Source organism: Mustela erminea, chromosome 9 (genome assembly GCF_009829155.1).
Source record: "Mustela erminea isolate mMusErm1 chromosome 9, mMusErm1.Pri, whole genome shotgun sequence".
Classification (NCBI taxonomy): Eukaryota; Metazoa; Chordata; class Mammalia; order Carnivora; family Mustelidae; genus Mustela; species Mustela erminea.
The window spans coordinates 100,329,159-100,350,598 of NC_045622.1; the positions used below are offsets into that span (position 1 = coordinate 100,329,159).

A 21,440-nucleotide genomic window follows, 5' to 3' on the forward strand; every position below is an offset into this window, starting at 1 on the left:
AAGCAATATACTGATAGGTAATTGTTATGTGAGTATTTTCTAGGGGAAGGTATGTATGAATATAAATCATGAAAAAAGTACTTTAATTAGCCAATTTACCTTTCTCCATTTTAAATCTCATTCATTTTATTTAAAATGGTTATTAAATGTAAATGCATATGGATGGTTTAACATTTTCTTTGACAAATTACTAACTCATAATTTTTTATGATTTCTTATATGCATCTTAGAACATACCAAAACATTCTCCAAAGTGCATGAGTACTTTCAACAAATAATGTTAATCCCAGACTTTTCAAAACTAAATATAATATTTGTCCATCACATCTGAACTAGCCTGTACAGTAGCCAGTCATGTAAATATTTAAATAGAAACTGAATCAAATTTCAATTCTGTGAACTAGTCCCCATTCAAGTTCTCAATACCCATATATGACTAGTAACCATTATCCTGAACAGCACAAATCATAGACATTTCCATCACTGCAGAAAGTCGTATTGGTTAGAGTTCTCATGTAACTATCTGACTCACCTTTTCAGAACACCAATTGAAAAACATTTCTGAAGGCAAGATTATCTATTGCTGACAGTTTTCATTATAAACATAACTTTAAAAAATGGCATTTCTAAAAGGAATTTACAAATTCAATTCTATCATTTTTGGGGGGATGTCCATCCTCTGCAAAATTTAAGGTGATGTTGAAATAGAATTGGATGATAGGATGAGGAGTTAGATGAAATGACCTCTAACATTTTTAAAAAAATTTTATTTATTTGAGAGAGAGAAGGAGAGAGAGAGAGTATGAGAGGGGAGAGGGTCAGAGGGAGAAGCAGACTCCCCGCTGAGCAGAGAGCCTGATGTGGAACTTGATCCTGGGACTCCAGGATCATGACTGGAGCTGAAGGCAGTTGCTTAACTGACTGAGCCACCTAGGCTCCATGACCTCTAACATTTTAACACCCTTATGATTCTGTCAGATTTAAAACAAATTTGCTAACTGATCTACTTCCTATGAGGAAATTCCAAATTAAAATATTATGAAAGAAGTTGAACTTACCAAAAACTACTTTAAGCTTTCAGCTTTAGAAACTTCATATCTTTTTCTCTGGCTTTTCACTCTTTAGTCAAAAACAATTTAAATTAATGATAATATAATATACAGAGTAATTATATTAATAGTATATATCTGAAGATAACCCCAGGTACAATAATTGAAGGCAAATCTTATCTATTAATGCACAAAAAGCAGAATAACAAACTAATAAATACAGTTTTAGCATATTCAGTTTTTTCCTCTAAGAGGACGAATTTGGATATATTTGGATAGGGGACAGCTATATGTTTATATATATACACTTTAGTAGGGCCTCTGAGAAACTCAAGCACCACTCCCACATAATAGGGTAACTAATGAAAGCTTAGGAAACACTATTTCTCAAAGGACTTTACATTTTCCCATGATTCATATACCGCCCTAATGGGTATAATTAACTCACATGCTACAAAGAATTTAAGAAAATATCAAGCAAAAAATTTTTTTAATCTTTTGGAGAGATGTTTGAAATTCAGCAAAATATAATAAGAACAATAATGAAGATAAGCTGTTCAATAGAAAAGTAAATTACTGGAATGATAAATAGATATTTCTAGGCTTGTTACAAACTTTGTCTTTAGGCAGATGTTCAAGATAAGGAAACTGACAAATGTTACGACTTTAAAGCAACACATACATCCACAGTAAACAAGCAAATTCTGAGGTTGGGACACATATCGCTATTCTCAGTTTAACATGCAGAATGAGTTGGCAGAAATTTTGCTAAAAATCCTGTTCAGAGTCAGTGTTTGTGATGTTGGGAAGATGTTGGGGTTTGGAGCTAACAGCCAAGATGGAATTCTTGAGACATCCTTGGTGCAAAAAGGTGGTTTTATTAAAGCATGGGGACAGGATCCACGGGCAGAAAGAGCTGCACTGGGGTCATGAGGAGCTGCTCATTATTTACTTTCAAGTTGACTGGGTTAAGGATAGCATAAGCATCCCAGGTATTTTGGAAACAAGGTTTTTAGGACCTTGAGGGGACTAGCTATTGTTAGGAAAAGGTCATTTATAACTGTTTAGTTAAAACTCAGTCATGAGACCCTTCAGATGGAGATCAGTGAGTCATTTTTTGGGAGAATGATTGTGAACATGTATCTTGAGGGGTAGAGATAAAGGAAGTTTCAAAAGGAATTTTTATATGTTAAAGTAGATTTAGAGGACCCTGGGGTATTGGGATAATGTTAAGCTAAAATTGCCTTTTGCTCTTAGCAAAGTATTAACAATGAGGCATCTGAGCTCCCAGAGGAAGGTTATGTTAAGCTAAGAATGCCTTTTGCCTTTAGCAAAGTATTAACATTTGTTGCAGCTGAGGTCCCAGAGGAAGGTAACTCAGTATTTGTTTCAAGCACTTGTCAATGAACTTTAGACGATTAACATTCACTTTTAGAAAGATTGAAGAATAAGTATCTTCCCAAAGACACTTACATCAGAATATTTAGAAATCTGATCTGAAAAAGAGTGGATAATGATCATGGGGGATAATGAGAAGTGATACAGGAAATAAAGGCAGGAGAAAAATTATTAAATTTCCTCTATCTAACAGCCCATTGACAAGTCCTTGAGGCAGAGTTGATAAGGAAAAACTGTACTCCAAGATGGTTGACCAAACCAGCAAGGGAATTCCAGTCCCTGTTTTAAAGCCCTCCCAAGGTCTTCTTTCCTACCGCATTGCCTTTGTGCCAAAAGTACCAAGTGTGTGGGAGTAGAAGGGTATAAATACCCTTGCCTGCTTCTGCTGGGGCTCAGACCTTTGGAGAACAACTTCCTCTGAGCCCACTGGTGTTAAATAAACCTCTGATCCTCCAAGTCTCTGAGTGCTGCTTGGTTCTTCCACCAGGATCCAATCCAGGTTCCATAGCATTTGGTTCCTTGACTGGGAAACCCAACCACACCAGCACATTGTTGCCACCGGTTTGGGGCAATGGTGGGGCAGTGGCGGAATGAGGGATCTAAGGGAGAAGGCACGCCCTACCTAATTCTTGGCAGTCTCCCACCCAGTCGCCTCAGGCTGGCCCACCCCACTGTTCCCCACTGTCTGATGAAGTTCTGGAACCTAGGTGAGGTTCGGTTGGCTGAGGTCTGGAGCCGATGACCAAGAAAGAATTCTTGAGACATCTTTGGTGCAAAATGGTGCTTTATTAAAGCACGGGGACAGGACCCATGGGCAGGAAGAGTTGCTACCCTGGGTTGTGAGGGATGGCAGGTTATGTACCCTGCAGTTGGGGGAAGGTGAGGGAAAGGGAGGTTTCAATGGAGTTTTCGTATGCTAAAGAGGGCCTACAAGGTGCCAGGATACCAGAGGCCTTGCCCTTGCAGCTTGATCAATGTTCTCTTTAGGCCAGCCATTAACATTAAGATAGTTGGGAGACTTTTTGGTGGGATGTCATAATCCTGCTATCAATCGTATTTATTAGTGAGATTTAGGACATTTGTAAGCCAAGGAAGACTCTTGTCTAGCAGGATTGTGATCCCTGCAAGTTAACTATTTGTTTCTTTCAGCAGTCAAGGGTGCCTGAGGAATGTCACACACATTACTTAGGGGAGCAGGTAGAGAGGGGGTGCAAGGTGTCAGCTTTTGCTTTGTCTTCAGCCAGCCTCCTGCTCTTTCATCACTGTCCCCACTGGACTCAAAGGAGACTTGGTAGGCCAGGACCTGGTCCTGTTGTTGGATTCCAGTAAGGCCTGGGGCCCCAGGACCCAGTCAGGCCTACCCCTGAGGATGAATGGGGAGACTGATCACCTCCCAGAGACCTCTTAGAGGTCTTACACGTAGGGCCTCCCAGGCAGGGAGATCCTTTGGGTCAGGAACGCCCCTGTAAGGGGGGACAAGAAGGAATTTCCAAAAGGAATTCCACAGGTCAGGGCCCCCTGGGGGGAAGGAATTGTAATAACTTAGTTGTGAATGCTCAGTTTGACCTGGCTTGTCAGGCAGACTGATTCTGTGGCTCCACAGTTGTGCACCCTTAGGGTACCCAGAAGCCTAAGGAGTCCAAGTGGCCCTAAACTGCTTCTGTGGTGACCTCATAGGGTCTAAGGCAAGCCCCTTCAGGGCAGCAGTCCGGGATTTATGTGGACTCGCTATGGCTAAGAAGCACCCAGGTGTCCTCTGGGATGGCAGACAGGTGGGCATCTGACTTTAGATCAGACTTTAGTTCCTCCTTTAGAGGAACACCCACCCTTCATTTGTCTTTATGCCAAGAGAGCCCCCCTGTTCATCATGGGTGGAAGCTCCTCAAAACCTACCATCTTAGACTGTATGCTCAAAATTTTAAGAAGGGATTCTCAGGAGACTATGGGATCAAAACATCTGGAAAATTAGACACATTATGTGAATTAGAATGGGCCACCTTTGGGGTCAACTGGCCTGCTGAGGGACCCTAATGATGAAGTTCTAGAACCTAGGTGAGGTTCAGTGGGCTGAGGTCCAGAGCCGATGACCAAGAAAGAGTTCTTGAGACATCTTTGGTGCAAAATGGTGGTTTATTAAAGCATGGGGACAGAACCCATGGGCAGGAAGAGTTTCTGCCCCAGGTTGTGAGAGATGGCAGGTTGTGTACCTTGCTGTTGGGGGAAGGTGAGGGGAAGGGAGGTTTCAACAGCATATGCTAAAGAGGGCCTACAAGGTACCAGATACCCAAGGCCTTGCAGCTTGATCAATGTTGTCTTTTGGAAAGCCATTCACATTTCTGCTTTGTTAGTGAGATTTGGGTTTAGAAGAAATTTAACTTTATTTAGAGCTTGAGGAACTGAGTTATTTGCATCTGGAAATTATGCTATTGCTTTGTCCTCAGCCATCCTCATGCTCCCTCATCACTAAGACCTACCCACTGTCCAGATCATTTACAAAATTATGGTCTAGACTCCCAGACACCCTGACCAATTTTCATATATTGATTCTTGGCTTCAGACAACCCAAAGTCTGCCCCCATGGGTCCAATTCTGTGCTAATAGGAAGGACCAAAGTAGGACATTTGTAACCCAAGTAAAAGAACCCAAAGGCTGTAAGGAAGCAAAGCATATCAGGGAGGTCCTGCATAGGGGCATCAGGGGCAGCAACTCGAATGAGTTCTGTACAAGGATGAACCCAACAGAAGTGTAGGGACCACAGTCCTCTCACCCAGGGCCTAAAGCTAAGCTGCAGAAAAACCATGCTCCTGTTTCTTGTAAGAGGCATGTGTGGGGAAATACCTGATTTAGCATCTCTGACAGGCCACAGGAAACTTGATCCAGAGAGAAACAGGTTGTAAAATGACAGGAGCTCTCACATTTACCTTTTTTTTTTTCTATTATTCTTTTTTTAAATTTTTATTTATTTATTTTTTAATTTCTTTTCAGTGTAACAGTATTCATTGTTTTTGCACCACAACCAGTGCTCCATGCAATCTATGCCCTCTCTAATACCCACCACCTGGTTCCCCCAACCTCCCACCCCCCGCCCCTTCAAAACACTCAGATTGTTTTTCAGAGTCCATAGCCTCTCATGGTTCACCTCCCCTTCCAATTTCCCTCAAATCCCTTCTCCTCTCGATCTCCCCTTGTCCTCCATGCTATTTGTTATGCTCCACAAATAAGTGAAACCATATGATAATCGACTCTCTCTGCTTGACTTATTTCACTCAGCGTAATCTCTTCCAGTCCCGTCCATGTTGCTACACAAGTTGGGTATTCATCCTTTCTGATGGAGGCATAATACTCCATAGTGTATATGGACCACATCTTCCTTATCCATTAGTCCATTGAAGGGCATCTTGGTTCTTTCTACAGTTTGGCGACCGTGGCCATTGCTGCTATAAACATTGGCCTTTCTTTTCACGACATCTGTATCTTTGGGGTAAATACCCAGCAGTGCAATTGCAGGGTCATAGGGAAGCTCTTTTTTTAATTTCTTGAGGAATCTCCACACTGTTTTCCAAAGTGGCTGCACCAACTTGCATTCCCACCAACAGTGGAAGAGGGTTCCCCTTTCTCCACATCCTCTCCAACACATGTTGTTTCCTGTCTTGCTAATTTTGGCCATTCTAACTGGTGTAAGGTGGTATCTCAATGTGGTTTTAATTTGAATCTCCCTGATAGCTAGTTATGATGAACATTTTTTCATGTGTCTGATAGCCATTTGTATGTCTTCATTGAAGCAAAGTCAATGTACAGAAATCAGTGTCTTTCTTATACACTAACAATGAAAATACAGAAAGGGAAATTAGAGAATCGATTCCATTTACTATAGCACCAAGAACCATAAGATACCTGGGAATAAACCTAATCAAAGAGGTAAAGGAACTGTACTTAAGGAACTAAAGAAACACTCATGAAAGAAATTGAAGAAGACACAAAAAGATGGAAGACCATTCCATGCTCTTGGATCAGAAGAATAAACATTGTTAAAATGTCTATACTGCCTAGAGCAATCTATACTTTTAATGCCATTCCGATCAAAATACCACCGGGATTTTTCAAAGAGCTGGAGCAAATAATCCTAAAATTTGTATGGAATCAGAAGAGACCCCGAATCGCTAAGAAAATGTTGAAAAACAAAAATAAAACTGGGGGCATAGTGTTACCTGATTTCAAGCTTTACTACAAAGTTGTGATTAGCAAGACAGCCTGGTACGGGCATCAAAACAGACACATAGACCAGTGGAACAGAGTAGAGAGCCCAGATATGGACCCTCAGCTCTATGGTCAAATAATCTTCGACAAAACAGGAAAAAATATACAGTGGAAAAAAGACAGTCTCTTCAATAAATGGTGCTGGGAAACTGGACAGCTCTATGTAGAAGAATGAAACTCAACCATTCTCTTACACCGTACACAAAGATAAACTCAAAATGGATAAAAGACCTCAATGTGAGACAAAAATCCATCAGAATCCTAGAGGAGAACATAGGCAGTAACTTCTTCGATATCAGCCACAGCAACTTCTTTCAAGATATGTCTCCAAAGGCAAAGGAAACAAAAGCGAAGATGAACTTTTGGGACTTCATCAAGATCAAAAGCTTCTGCACAGCCAAGGAAACAGTCAACAAAACAAAGAAGCAACCCACGGAATGGGGAATATATTTGCAAATGACATTACAGACAAAAGGTTGATATCCAGGATCTATAAAGAACTCCTCAAACTCAACACACACAAAACAGACAATCATATAAAAAAATGGGCAGAAGATATGAACAGACACTTCTCCAATGAAGACATTCAAATGACTACCAGACACATGAAAAAAATGTTCATATTTACCTTTAAGCGAAAGTGGGGGAGGCACCTGAGTGGCTCATTTAGTTAAGTGTTGGCCTTCCAAGCAGGTCACAATCCCAGGCATCCTTCAGGATGCGGACTCTAAGGAATATTCCCAAGCAGCTACCCAAACTCCTTTGTTTCTGAGAAATTCCCTATCTTCTCTGGTTCAATATGGATTGTCTATCCATCATCCCACCCCCCGCCCTTGTGGGTGGGAAAACGTGGTTTCTGTGCCTCTGGAGCTGATGATTTCCTGAACCAGGAACCCCTTCTCTGCCCTCTGGCAGTACTTTGTCTCTTTTGCCTCCTCATCCCCCTTTTCCTGTTTCCACACCACCTTGGGTGTGGCCTGCTTTACTGGCTTCTAGACCATCTTCAGTGCGTCAGGCACCATGGCTCCTCCTTTTACTGTCAAGGAACAAGAAGAGCTCCCCAGGACCTATCATCACCCACTCCAGATTTCCCCACATGTCTCAGGTGAAAATTGACCATGGGGAAGATCCTGATGGAACATAATTCAGCATTTAAACTAACTTTGTTGGTTTAGTTAAGACGGATGTGTCTTTTAAGTTATCAGTGGTAAATGTGAAACTTTTATTCTATCAAGGTTTACTGAAGGTCGAATAACCTTGCATTACCTCTTGTTGGGATGTTAGTAAAAGATGACTAAAATGTAATTGTCTCATCAAAGTTTTCATGGGTGATTGTTAAAGTAGCTTTCAAAGTCTTTGGTAACCTGAAACTTTCGGTTGGATGACAAATGAAATTAAATTTGTTGTACATCTAACATCTTTTAACATCTAGGTCTTTTCCAAATGGGATAAAGTGCTAAAGCATTGATTACTGGACATAAGTTTGTGCTTTTGATTTCCTGCAAAGAACTAAGAATATTTAAATCTTCTGGTAAACATGTTTTGTGCTTAACTGATTTACAGATTTGCCATTTAAGAATTCTGGTGTAACAGTTCACAATTGGTTACTCCTTAGTCTTCACTGGAGATTAAGGGTTTCTAAAGAGTACAAAATTCTGCTAACTATAACTAAGACTGATGGAAATAAGGGAAACAACTCTGTATGTGAAAAAGTAGGAGATATGTAAGAAAGATAAGGAATGGGAATACATTTTGTTGAAGGTAAAAGAAGGCAATTTTGTCCTAAATGAGATGTTCGTTTGGAAAGAAATGACTTGGGACAAAAACCTGAATGCAAAAGAAAGTTGTAGAAGGTTTGTGACAGGAAATATTTGGAAATTAATTTTAGGTGTGGTCAGGATGGAATAAGATTGAAATGAATTTTAAAAAGATACTGGTATAAAAAGTTAATTTTCTCTCTGTTCAAAAAGACAAAGTATTCTCAATTGTTGGTCTCTTTTTGATAAGAAAATGCAAATAGTTGTTTGCCCTCCATATGCTTAGAAAAACCAGTTTCTATGTCTTGAGTTTATCAGGTCTTTAACATCCCTAATGTTATGTAGGCATGTGCTGTAAAAGTTTCTAAGGTTTTAACAAATTTCCCGAAGATTTAAATTATGAAGAAAGTCTTGTTGACTAGTTAGGCTTGCTTGTTTGGTATGTAATGTTCTCATTCTGGCTGTTGAAGTGTTATGTATCACAGAATAACTGAGTTTTCTTGTCAATCGTATCATAGTGAACTCTCCTATCAGATCATTAACCATGTCTATTCTGAATCTGTCAGTTAAAATTGTTCAAATTCTTTTGTAAAGTGAGTTATATCTTCAAACAGATTCACCTAAAGGACTTTTAGGAGAGATATAGGTATTCAGTATATTAAAAATCCTAAAACTGAAATGAGTAAGAACTTCCAAAACTAAGAAGTTACATTCAGACTGAACAAGAATCAGTAACATGGTACTAAATGAACTAAAAAGATGATTATAGTTTTGTGATCCTTGTTTGAAAAACATTGCTGGTTCCTTAATGTTCACTCTTCCTGATTAAGGAAACGTAAGATTTCTATGGCCTACAGAAACATGATAAAACAATCATTTGTAAGCAAATTAAAGCATGCAACTTTTCTCTTTATCTGAACCCTCTGAAACTAAAAACTAAACTAACTAAACATTATAATAACTCGTTGCATTACAGTAATTATTACAAGTTTGCCATATGAAAGAACAAGGCATATGTATCAATCATTTAAAGATGAGACTTTGTTTCAAAACTTCTACTTGTCAGTCATGTGACTTTGGGCAAGTTACATGAGCTTGGGGTCTTCTGAATATGGAAATAGTAGCATCCATTTTACTGAGGTTAAATGACATATTTTAACCCAGTGGCCACTGATATATTTGTATTTGAATAATAAATTCAAAGAAAAAATCCTGACAGATTATGACATTATTTTCAAATTTATCCATGGTTTTTAGAACTGTTCCAGTTTTACTGGGCTAATGCTGATGTCAAAGTATTTTCCGTTGTTACTTTAATCATTGGCTCTGCATGCATCAGTGCACTTTTATGCATAAGTAAGTCTCCATGGAACTATCCAGATCATTTATGTTGTTTGTTCCTTTCCTTGAGTTGTCTCTTACATTTTTCACTAGGGAATATGTAGGGTGTCCTGGATAATTGGTAGGTAACACAACAATTTTTTAAAAATCTCTCAGATGATTTGGGCATCATCATCTGGGTGAATTATGTGCTATTTCCCCAGGGAGCATCACAGGGAGAAGAAAAGCATAAACTGCCCCTACCCAAAGAAAAAGTAAAAGTAATTTAGAAGAAGAAAACCCAGTTCATTAAAGGTGAGTGGCTAGGACTTGTTAATTTTGATTATCATCTGGGTTTTGGCAATTTCCCATGACTGCTGACTTCTGACCATGGACACTTTTATGGTCACTGACAGCTGATTCTTTCTAACACACCACAAAAATTCATTACATTTTTTGTTAACTGTAGTTTCCTGGAAAGGAATGGTCTTTTTAGGACACTAAGTACTATGAATTGACTGACATCATCAATCTGTTTGATTTGTGAGAATCAATAGTAGAATTTGGATATTATAAATCAAGAGAAAGAACTATCTGAAAAAAATCATCACTGGTCTCATTAACTAGAAAATGTTAAAGTTAAGATTTCTAGATAAAATACAGAATGCCAAGATACATATGAATTTCATATAACAAATAATTTCATTATATGTCTTATATGATATTTAATATTATTCTTTCATATAAATATATCCAGTGAAATATTTGAAAAAGAATATTTTAAGATATATGTTTCCTACACTGTATTTTATAAACTACAAATAGTTGTAATGTGAGGACTCACAAGTATGAGCATGTAGACATTTTACTAATTCATTTGTTTTCCCAACTGGGTTGCTTACTACTTGTTTTATTTGTGCAGAATGGGCTTTACAAACTAACTGAGTAGAATAGCTTCTAAGAGTTATGAACAAAGTCCTGAACCCCAAATAACTCCTTACTAGTGTTACCATGTCTAAAGAATAAAGTCATCCCTTTGCATACTTTTTTATATCCTGTGTACTCTGTTAACCCTAAATAGAAGTATTTTAAATGTTTACATGGTGATATTCAAAATTGATCAGATATCCTTTTCAAAAAAGAAGAATGGACAGTGTATTACTATTTCTTTAAGATCTTGATAGCAATTATTTTTGATAAATACTCAGAAGTAGGGTTCCTAACCCTCTTACACTGTTGGTGGGAAAGCAAGTTGGTGCAGCCACTTTGGAAAACAGTGTGGAGATTTCTTAAAAAATTAAAAATAGAGCCTCCCTGTGACTCTGCAATTGCACTACTGGATATTTACCCCAAAGATACAGATGTAGTGAAAAGGGCCATCTGTACCCCAATGTTCAGAGAAGCAATGGCCATAGTTGCCAAACTGTGGAAAGAACCAAGATGCCCTTCAATGGACAAATGGATAAAGAAGATATGGTCCATATATACAATGGAGTATTATGCCTCCATCAGAAAGGATGAATACCCAACTTTTGTATCAACATGGTGGGGACTGGAGGAGATTATTCTGAGTGAAATAAGTCAAGAAGAGAGAGTCAAGTATCATATGGTTTCACCTATTTGTGGAGCATAAGGAATAACACGGAGGACATTGGGAGATGGAGAGAAGTGAGTTGCGGGGGAATCAGAGGGGGAGACAAACCATGAGAGACTGTGGACTCTGAGAAACAAACTGTGGGTTTTAGAGGGGAAAGGGGTGGGGGGTTGGGTGAGCCTAGTGGTGGGTATTATGGGGGACACGTATTGCATGGAGCACTGGGTGTGGTACATAAACAGTGAATTTTGGAACACTGAAAAATAAAATAAAATAAAATAAAATAAAATAAAATAAAATAAAATAAAATAAAATAAAATAAAATGGAGGAAAAAAGTAGAGTTCCTAGATCATATGGGGAATTGGTAACCAACGGGTAAAACGTTTCAGTTAATGCAAGATGAATAAAGCTAGAGATGTGTTATACAACAATGTGCATATGATTAACAATACTGTATTATACATTTAAACATCTTTTAGTGAGGTAGATCTCATGTTAAGTATTCTTACTGCAATAAAATATAAATTAATATGAAAAAAAGAATGGTCAGGGTAACAGAATCTAGCCGACCTCCTAGGGATATAGTAACTGACACTAAAAAGGGAGATAAATACAATAAACTCGATAAAATAATTGCTAGCCACACATTAAAGAGTTCAAAGTGATAGGATTGGTACTGGAATTCTGAATTACTTGGTTAGCCCAGTGCATTTTCTATTCTGTGAGAAAACCCACGATAGCAGATTCTGCAACACTTGACATTTATTGTGCAAGAGAAAGGACCCTGAAAGCTGGGTGAGACCCAATGGAAGAACAGCAGATAATATCATCTAACAAAATGAGAAGGACATAATTCAATAATCTCCCATATATCTTTGCTCCTCCATGCCCATTTCTGGGATTGAACTGCCTAAATCAACACTAAAAATTAGCAGCTGAATTCTTAGAACTTGGACAACTGCCACCAAGTGGCTTCAGACTCCAGCTGACCTTGTGGCAGGGTCCCAGGAGTTCCCTCCGATCTGTAGAAGGGTCTACCTTGACCCATTCAGAGTGATAGTTGTGCAGGCTAATGCTAGACACCTTATTACAGTATAGTAATTCTAATCTACATTTATCTGACTAGATATGTTCAACTCCAATTACTCCTCTAGCTGAAAATCATGCTTACAGAATTCCACATGTTCTGTATGTGAAAGGAAGGGAATCCAATTGGTTTAAGCTAAAGCAGGTTCACTGTTTTTAATCACTCTGCTTCACTGACTTTCCATGTAAATTTTATGAAATGAAAAAAGAAAGACTTATCCCTGAAATATTTGCAAGTCAGTGTTATACTCTCTATATATCTCAGTCCACAGTTCAAGAAATAAGTTGATATGGGGCACCTGGGTGGCTCAGTGGGTTAAAGCCTCAGCTTTCAGCTCAGGTCATGATCCCAGGGTCCTGGGATCAAGCCCCGCATCCGGGCTCTCCGCTCAGCAGGGAGCCTGCTTCCCCCTTCTCTGCCTGCCTCTCTGCCTACCTGTGATCTCTGTCAAATAAATTAAAAAAAAAAAAAATTAAAAAAAAAGAAAAGAAATATGTTGATGTAATAAATGCTCAAATAAGTATGTTAAATGCTTTATAGACCTTATCATATCCACAGGGGAAGAATTAATTTACGAATATAAGTGACTACATTAAAGGAAATATAGCATATAAAACTCAATATTGAAAATCCCTGAATATTGTATATTTTAACAAAAAGGGATGCATATCTTTTTTCCACATTTTTTAAAGATTTTATTTATTTATTTGACAGACAGAGATCACAAGTAGGCAGAGGCAGGCAGAGGTGGAGGGGGAAGCAGGCTCCCTGCTGAGCAGAAAGGGGGGGGGGGTGATCCCAGGACTCTGGGATCATGACTTGAGCCCAAGGCAGAGGCTTTAACCCATTGAGCCACCCAGGCGCCCCTTTTTTTCATTTTTTTTTTTTTTTTTTAAGATTCACTTATTGGGGCACCTGGGTAGTAGCTCAGTCACTTAAACATCTGCCTTCAGTTCAGGTCATGATCCCAGGGTCCTGAAATTGAATCCTGTGTTGCTCTCCCAGCTCAGTGGGGAATGTTCTTCTCTGCCTCCCTTTGTCCCTCCATTGCTCATGCTTTCTTTATCTCTTTCAAATAAATAGATAAAATCTTTTTCAAAAATTTATTTATTTGGTGTGAAGAATGGGCAGAGGAAGAGGGAGAGAGAGAGTCTTAAGCAGACCCCTGCGGAGCACGAAGCCTGAGGCAAGGTCAGATCTCAGGACCCTGAGATCTCGACCTGAACCAAAGTCAAGATTCAGACACTTAACCAACTTTGCCACCAGGGACCCCAGGAATAGACCCAAATCTTGTGCGTTTTGAAGCTTATACACATTTAAGAGTTTTCTTAAAAAAAGAAAAAAAAGGAAATTAAATTATGCATGTAAATTGAGGTGTAAATGTGAGTATTTAGAGTGGAAAAGTAATCTTAAAAGTTCACTTGTAGTCAAAATCATCATAAAAATCTATGAACATGTTTTTATGAATAAAATCTTACATACATCTCAGGCTATTGGGTGATATGAGTGTTCTTAGAAGCTGTTCTAAGACCAAAATAGATAGCACTATTCAGTGATGAATATCATTGATTTTGAAGCATAGATATACTCACTAACCATCAAATAAAGGTTTATTTACTCAACCTCCCCTTTACTGGACCCCACAAATGCCTGCAGACATACCGATGTGTTTTGATATTAGCTGAAGAATGGTGGAGCAGAAGTGGGATTGGAGAGAGAAAGCGGACTTAATTGATCAAGGCTAAAAGGTTAAAATAGTTTACATTTTCAACTTTTACAAAGATACATCACTTTGTTAGTTCATTGCAAAGTCCCCATCCAGGGCCTTGAAAATGCTCATGAGGGAACTTAAATCTCAAACTTCGTTAGCTCCATATTACTTCTGCTTCTTTCTTTAAGAATATCAAAATTCCCCGGAATTCTCATATGAAACTAGAAGTGTACTAAAAGAAAATTGTGATATCATTGTGTAGAAGAAATAAAATCTAATAAATCTGTATCAGTACTTATATGGTTTTTTAAAAATCAGTGGATATGTTCCAAATATTGTTGAATCTATTTAGAGTTTAATCAGTCATATCAGTGCATGTGTTTGATGTGGATCCCTCCTGTTGAGAAGTAGAAGGGTCTATCAATTCTTCTAGTTTCAAAATCAGACGGGAGAATTATTTTTCTATCCCATTACAAAGAAAATATCTACATTCTGTCTGCAAACATTATAATATGTTTAAATGATACTATGTGAAACTGATGGCAATCTCTCTGTTTCTTCCTAGAAGAGCTAACTGGACTAAATGGACCAACAGAATCTAACGTCACTGACTGGGTTCATTCTGATGGGGGTCACGAGGCTGCCTGAGCTTCAGGTTCCCCTGTTTGGGGTCTTCCTCATCATCTACACAATCACCGTAGTGAGCAACCTGGGACTGATCACCTTGATCCAGCTGGACTCCCGCCTCCACACACCTATGTATTTTTTTATCAAACACCTGGCTTTTATTGACCTTGGTAATTCTACTGTCATTTGTCCCAAGATGCTGGTAAATTTTGTTGTGGATCAAAATACCATTTCTTATTGTGCATGTGCCACGCAGTTGGCTTTCTTCCTTATGTTCATCATCAGTGAGTTTTTCATCTTGTCAGCTATGGCCTATGACCGCTATTTGGCCATCTGTAACCCTCTGCTTTACAATGTTATTATGTCCCAGAGACTTTGCCATGTGCTGGTGGGCATTCCATACCTCTACAGTACCTTTCAGGCTCTAATGTTCACTATTAAGATTTTTACATTGACTTTCTGTGGTTCTAATGTTATCAGTCATTTCTATTGTGATGATGTTCCCTTGTTAGTTATGCTCTGCTCAAATGCACAAGAAATAGAATTGTTGATTATAGTATTTTCAGCATTTAATTTGATCTCTTCCCTGCTGGCAGTCCTAGTGTCCTACATACTAATTCTGATATCTATATTTCGAATGCATTCTGCAGAGGGCAGGAAAAAAGCTTTCTCCACATGTGGCTCTCATCTGACAGTGGTGGTTGTGTTCTATGGGTCTCTACTATTTATGTACATGCAGCCCAAATCTGCCCATTCCTTTGATACTGATAAAATGGCCTCTGTGTTTTACACATTAGTGATCCCTATGCTTAACCCCTTGATCTACAGCCTAAGGAACAAAGAGATAAAGAATGCCTTCCACAGGGTCATTAAGAATCAATGCAAACTTTGTATCTAATATTCAATAAGGAATATTGTTGTAATAAACTATGAAAGGCAAATGCCACTTAAAAATCGAATAGATAAAATTATGTTCTTTTTGGCTCCAGAACAGAGACTAATTATAACATGCAAATTCTTTCTCTTATTTTCAACCAATATATTTATATATTTAGCTCATATTTTGGATCTTAATTAAATACACCCACCCAAAATATTCCTTGTTTTTGATTTAATGATTCTCTTAATGTGAACCTCACATTTGTCCCACTGAAAACCCTTATTAAATGCTGCATCCGTAAACCAAGTGTTTGTTTCTGTCAGGGCTTTTTTGGTGGGAAGTGGTAGGTATCGTCTCAATCTTGTTTTCACTGTATTTTCTGGACCCACAACAAAGTGTAAACAGAGTGAGTTTCCTGCAGATAATGTATAATTGGATCAGGATTTTTTTTTAATCCATTCTGTCAATCCCTACCTTCAGATAATTTAATTTCTTTACATTAAAATAATTACATTACAACGTCTTCTTGAGTTTATGGCCCAACATCAACCTGGTCATGCCTACAGTAAGAGTTCAGAAGGTGGTTAAAAGAATGAGCTTGGAAATGTAAGTTGAACAATTCCAGAGATCACACAGAGCAGGAAGACATGAGAATTTCAGAAAGCTGGAGTGTAGCATCCATATTCAACACCTAGGCATCCAAAGAGATCTTAGAGGTAAAAGCTATTTTAAACTCTTTTCTGTTCATATAGTTTGGAAACAAGTCACAAAGCAAAATAAAAACCAAGTCAAAACAAAACAAAAACCAAGTCACCCTTGTTTATAACATTATTAACATTGTTTAACATGGTTTATGACTTAATATTATCTTAGGAAGACACAAAATTATAGTACCTAATATAAAATTTTTAGCATCTAATCACAAATACTATGCATATGTGAAAACAGAAACATGTGACCCCACCAGGAGATGATTAAAATAGGTCCTGAGGGGCGCCTGGGTGGCTCAGTGGGTTAAGGCCTCTGCCTTCGGCTAAGGTCATGATCCCAGCATCCTGGGATCGAGCCCCACATTGGGCTCTCTGCTCAGCAGGGATCCTGCTTCCTCCTCTCTCTCTGCCTGCCTCTCTGCTTACTTGTAATCTCTGTCTGTCAAATAAATAAATAAAATCTTTAAAAAAAAAAAAAATAGGTCCTGAAATAGTGATGATAGAATTATCAAGCAACGATTTTAAAAGATATTATAAATATGTCCAATATACTGAAAGATTTAATAAAAACACTCACACTTTTAGGACACAAATAAAAATTAAAAATGACCAAGTGGAATTTCTATAAATTAAGACAATAGTAGATGCAAACAAATATATGTTGAATGAGAATAGTAGCAGCTGAAAAATAAATGACAACACACTTAAACATATCACAATGGAGCCTACCCCAATGAAGCCAGAGAGGATACAAAAATTGGATAAACACAAAGTGATCTGTGGAACAATAACAAGCTCCACACTAAACAAGGGGGAAAAAGTATGCAGAGCAGAAAAGCCACTGGAAGAAATGTCCAGACTTTTTTTTTCCTCCAAATTTATTAAAAAACAACTATATGATACATTTACATATGGGTACATGTTTACATATAGATATATGATATAAGAAGCTGAAATTATCCTAAGCAGGGTAAATAGAAAGGAAATTACACCAACATCAAAATCCAGTTTCTAAAAACCAATGATAAAGAGAAATCCTTAAAAACAGAGATGAAAGATACTTTATTAACAGGTGAAGAGAAGATGTACCATTGATATGCTGGCAGCAATAATACAAGTCATAAAGCATTGTCTTATATCAACCCATAATTATATATCCAGTAAAAATATCTTTGGATAGTGGATGTTGTATTATCAAATATTACATAGTATTTTTCTAGGAAGTCAATCTTTCATTTGATCATGCATTGTGTGTGTTTGGGAGGGTAATATACCTAATACATGTATGATATACAACTGAGATGCTGACAAAAGCATACTTATGATTTCCAGTATTTAGTGATATTGTGTAATTTATTTATTCAGTCAGATACAGGCACAAAATACCTTTGACTTTTCTCAATGAGACATTACAAGAATAAACAGAGACCCATGGTACTCTCCCTCAAGTAATTACATGCAATTTTTTTAAATCCTAGAGTTAGATTAAAATTTTAACAAAATGAGTCTCAAGGGAGCAGGAAAATGTTTAAATACATTTAGCAACAACCAGTGAGGATTAAACAGCAGTCAAAGTAGATTCTCCGGTAAGGTGTGTAGAGAACACTGGCTTTTGAAAATGTCGGGACATATAGCTTCAACTGGATCATCACCAAAGTTTTGAAGGGCATTATGATCTACAAAACGGTTTCTTTCTTTGCACTAGACTTTCTCGTCATCAATAGGATTAATGTGTTGGAGACACTTGTTCTATACTCTCTGGTACTCAGAGCTGTGCTTTTTAGAGTACCTTTGTTTTCATATAATTCACTGCTTCTGTCATCTATTTTAACAATAGTCTTTGTGTATCCTTATTTACCTGATGTTCCTCCTGTCCCACTTTTCATTTCCTATCAACTGACTCAAGGTGACCTTAAGAGAAAGACTGTTATTGTGTTTATGAGAATAGATTCTGAAGACAGAATAACTTTTTTGAATTTTGACTCCACTACTTACCTGAGTGACCTTGGTTAAGTCACTTTTTTGACTTCCAAATGGATATGGTGATATTCTCTACTTCCTAAAGGTACTGTGTGCATTATATGAGTTAATGTATGTAAAGTGCTTAGAAAACTGTCCAGCACATGAGGAGTTCTCTATCAGTGCTTGATATCCATTTGTATTCTTCTTCCCACTGGGACTCTTTAGATGAATCTCCATAAAAAATTCATAAATAATGAGAATGGTCAAATCCTTTTTGTACAAGAGGAATGTATTATTGGAAGATCATTAGAAAAAGCGATTCAATAAGCAGAAACACCAGATGTGGCAAATGTGGACAAGACAGTAACAAAATTCTGAAATTAACATATTACACTATATTTTGCGTTGGGCAAATCAGCTGAGCCATATTGCAGTGAGAATATTGAAATATGTATTTAATGTCAAAGGTTTCCTGAACACCACCTCATGCATTGGTCCACCAACCTTTTAGAAAGGTTTTTATTTGTTTGTTTTATGTCTTGCTACTTTAAAGAGATACGATTATTGCCCACAAGGTAAAGGCTAATGGTTTAGGTATAGATATTTGTTTTCTTTGCTTCAAAATTTTAAAAGGCTGATGTATAATAGGTCTTTTGACATACTTAACTTTGGGTCCAGAAAAGCAGGCCATTGTTTCAAAACAACCACTTCAAAGTATTTGGCCCCATTGAAGAATGCTTGAGCAAAGTTTCCATCACTGTGTTGTGTGTGGACTACAGTCTCTCACAGGAATGCCATCAGCTAGGGATGCCACAGGACCCATGTTACTCTTGGTCTTGGAAAGCTTGGAGGACCTGGACTTCTACCTTTACTGAGGTCAAGGATGGAATGTCTAGAGTTTCACAGGTTTCCACTTTATTAGTTACTTTAAAACATAGGAGCAGGAATTAAATTCTGGAAAGGGAAATGCTGGGCCCCTCCAGCAGTTGGCCGCCTAAGTCACCCAGGGCTTTCTAAAAGGGAGACTTCATGGGTGGGGAGCTGGCTCTTTGCCTAGTTGTGTAGCTGGCAATGTGCTTATCTGAGACAGATTTTTTTTTTTTTTTGAAATTAACACCTTGGCAATGAAAAGCTTAGTCTCAGGGATTTACATTCCAATAAAAAAAACTGATTGTCAGGCACCTACACTACATTGTGAGTGAAGGTGTGTGTAGTTTGGGCCTGATGGTAAGAGGAGTCTCCATTTATATTTTACGATAAAGTATATCTGCATCTGGGTACCTGGGTGGCTCAGTTGATTAAATTTCTGACTCTGGATTTTGGCTCATGTCATGATCTCAGGGACCTGGGATTCAGCCCCGCATGGGAATCAGATGCTCAGTGCAGAGTCTGCTTGTGATTCTCTCTCTCCCTTCCTCTCTCTCTCTCTTCCTGCTCCCAGTCTTTCTCTCAAATAAATAAACTAATTAAATCTTTTAAAAAAGGATATCTGTATCTCATGTATAATATTTTAAATTCTCTTAGAAGATAGCATCTCAAATGTAATACATAATTATTTTATACCTTACACAGGTTACCAAGATGAACCATATGGAGAAACAGAATCATACTGCAGTGAGTGAGGTGACTGAATTTATTCTTATGGGGATCACCAACAACCCTGGGCTGCAAGCACCTTTCTTTGGAATCTTCCTCCTCATATACTTGGTCACGGTGATGGGCAATCTGGGCATAGTTATCTTGACCCATTTGGACTCCAAGCTACATACTCCCATGTACTTTTTTCTTAGACATTTGTCAATTACTGATCTTGGTTATTCCACTGTGATTGGCCCAAAGATGATGGTAAACTTTGTGGTGCCCCAAAATACAATTTCCTACAATTGGTGTGCCACCCAGCTGGCAGTCTTTGAGATTTTTATTATCACTGAACTGTTTATTCTTTCAGCAATGGCCTATGATCGCTATGTAGCCATCTGTAAACCTCTCCTCTATGTTGTCATCATGGCAGAGAAGGTGCGTTGGGTGCTGGTCCTTGCACCTTATCTCTACAGCACATTTGTGTCACTCTTTCTCACAATTAAGTTATTTAAATTGTCCTTCTGTGGCTCTAACATTATCAATTACTTTTACTGTGACTGCCTTCCTCTCATATCCATGCTTTGTTCTGACACGCGTGAATTAGAATTGATCATTTTAATTTTTTCAGCCTGTAATTTGCTCTCTTTCCTCCTGATTGTTCTTATATCCTACCTGTTCATTCTTGTGGTCATTCTCAGGATGAACTCAACCGAGGGGAGATACAAAGTCTTCTCCACCTGTAGCTCCCATCTGACAGTGGTGGTTGTGTTCTATGGGACGTTACTGTTTATTTACCTGCAACCCAAATCTAGCCATACTTTTGATATTGATAAAATGGCCTCTGTGTTTTACACCCTGGTGATCCCTATGCTGAATCCATTGATCTACAGCTTAAGGAACAAAGAAGTAAAAGATGCTCTGAAGAGAACTTTAACCATTGGAAGCAAAAACTCCACTTAATGTCTTACTATGCAGTTGCAAAGATGGGTCCAAAAATCTTTGTTTAACACTCTTCCAGTCCAATTGCAACATCAAAAAATAGAAATGCTTTACCCAATTGTTTTCCTCTTTTTCTGCGTAAAACATTTCCTCTTCTATCTCCCTATATTCTTCTTCATTCCAGTTGAATAAATAAACATTGTAGCCAGATAATAAAGTCCTAAGTGATGTCCAAGGTCATATTGGAGCTTATAGGCAAATCATACTGAATGTAATGCTTGTAGAGGTGAAAAAAGAAGTCTTAGTCAAACAGAAGAAAATTAATTGGAAAATTAGTAATGCATATTTTATAACAGTCACTTTGTATTAACACTAAGTAAGATTGAATCATGAGGAATGTGTAGGCTAGACAGGAGGCAAGAAAATAAGTAAATATATGATTATAACACAACGTGAACAAATTGTTTCAAGAATCTAGGCTAAATGGAATATAAAGTATACCACTTCAGAATGAAATTTTCAACTGGATTGAGTTTATATTTTCTCTCAAGGATACAGTGGTCCTTT

General features: G+C 37.9%; 2 protein-coding genes across 3 annotated transcripts; both read left to right on the forward strand.

The window, feature by feature from the left end:
- Nucleotides 1-3,718: 3,718 nt before the first annotated feature.
- LOC116599163 (olfactory receptor 8K5) lies at nt 3,719-15,699 on the forward strand. Of its 2 annotated transcripts, none has more exons than XM_032358877.1 (2): nt 3,719-3,738; nt 14,740-15,699. In XM_032358877.1, the coding sequence occupies exon 2, from the start codon at nt 14,758-14,760 to the stop codon at nt 15,697-15,699; it is 942 nt and encodes a 313-aa protein (XP_032214768.1). In that variant the 5' UTR covers nt 3,719-3,738; nt 14,740-14,757. The 2 variants fall into 2 exon arrangements, with proteins under 2 accessions (XP_032214768.1, XP_032214767.1); XM_032358876.1 differs by lacking the exon at nt 3,719-3,738 and adding an exon at nt 10,062-10,096.
- Nucleotides 15,700-19,934: 4,235 nt separating this feature from the next.
- Nucleotides 19,935-20,894, forward strand: LOC116599934 (olfactory receptor 8K1). The gene has a single exon (XM_032359869.1). It carries the CDS (start codon nt 19,935-19,937, stop codon nt 20,892-20,894), a length of 960 nt encoding a protein of 319 aa, XP_032215760.1.
- Nucleotides 20,895-21,440: the final 546 nt, after the last annotated feature.

Coding starts and splice junctions, on each gene's coding strand:
- LOC116599934 (XM_032359869.1), top strand. CDS start 19,935: ATGAACCATATGGAGAAACAGAATCATACTGCAGTGAGTGAGGTGACT.
- LOC116599163 (XM_032358877.1), top strand. CDS start 14,758: ATGGACCAACAGAATCTAACGTCACTGACTGGGTTCATTCTGATGGGG.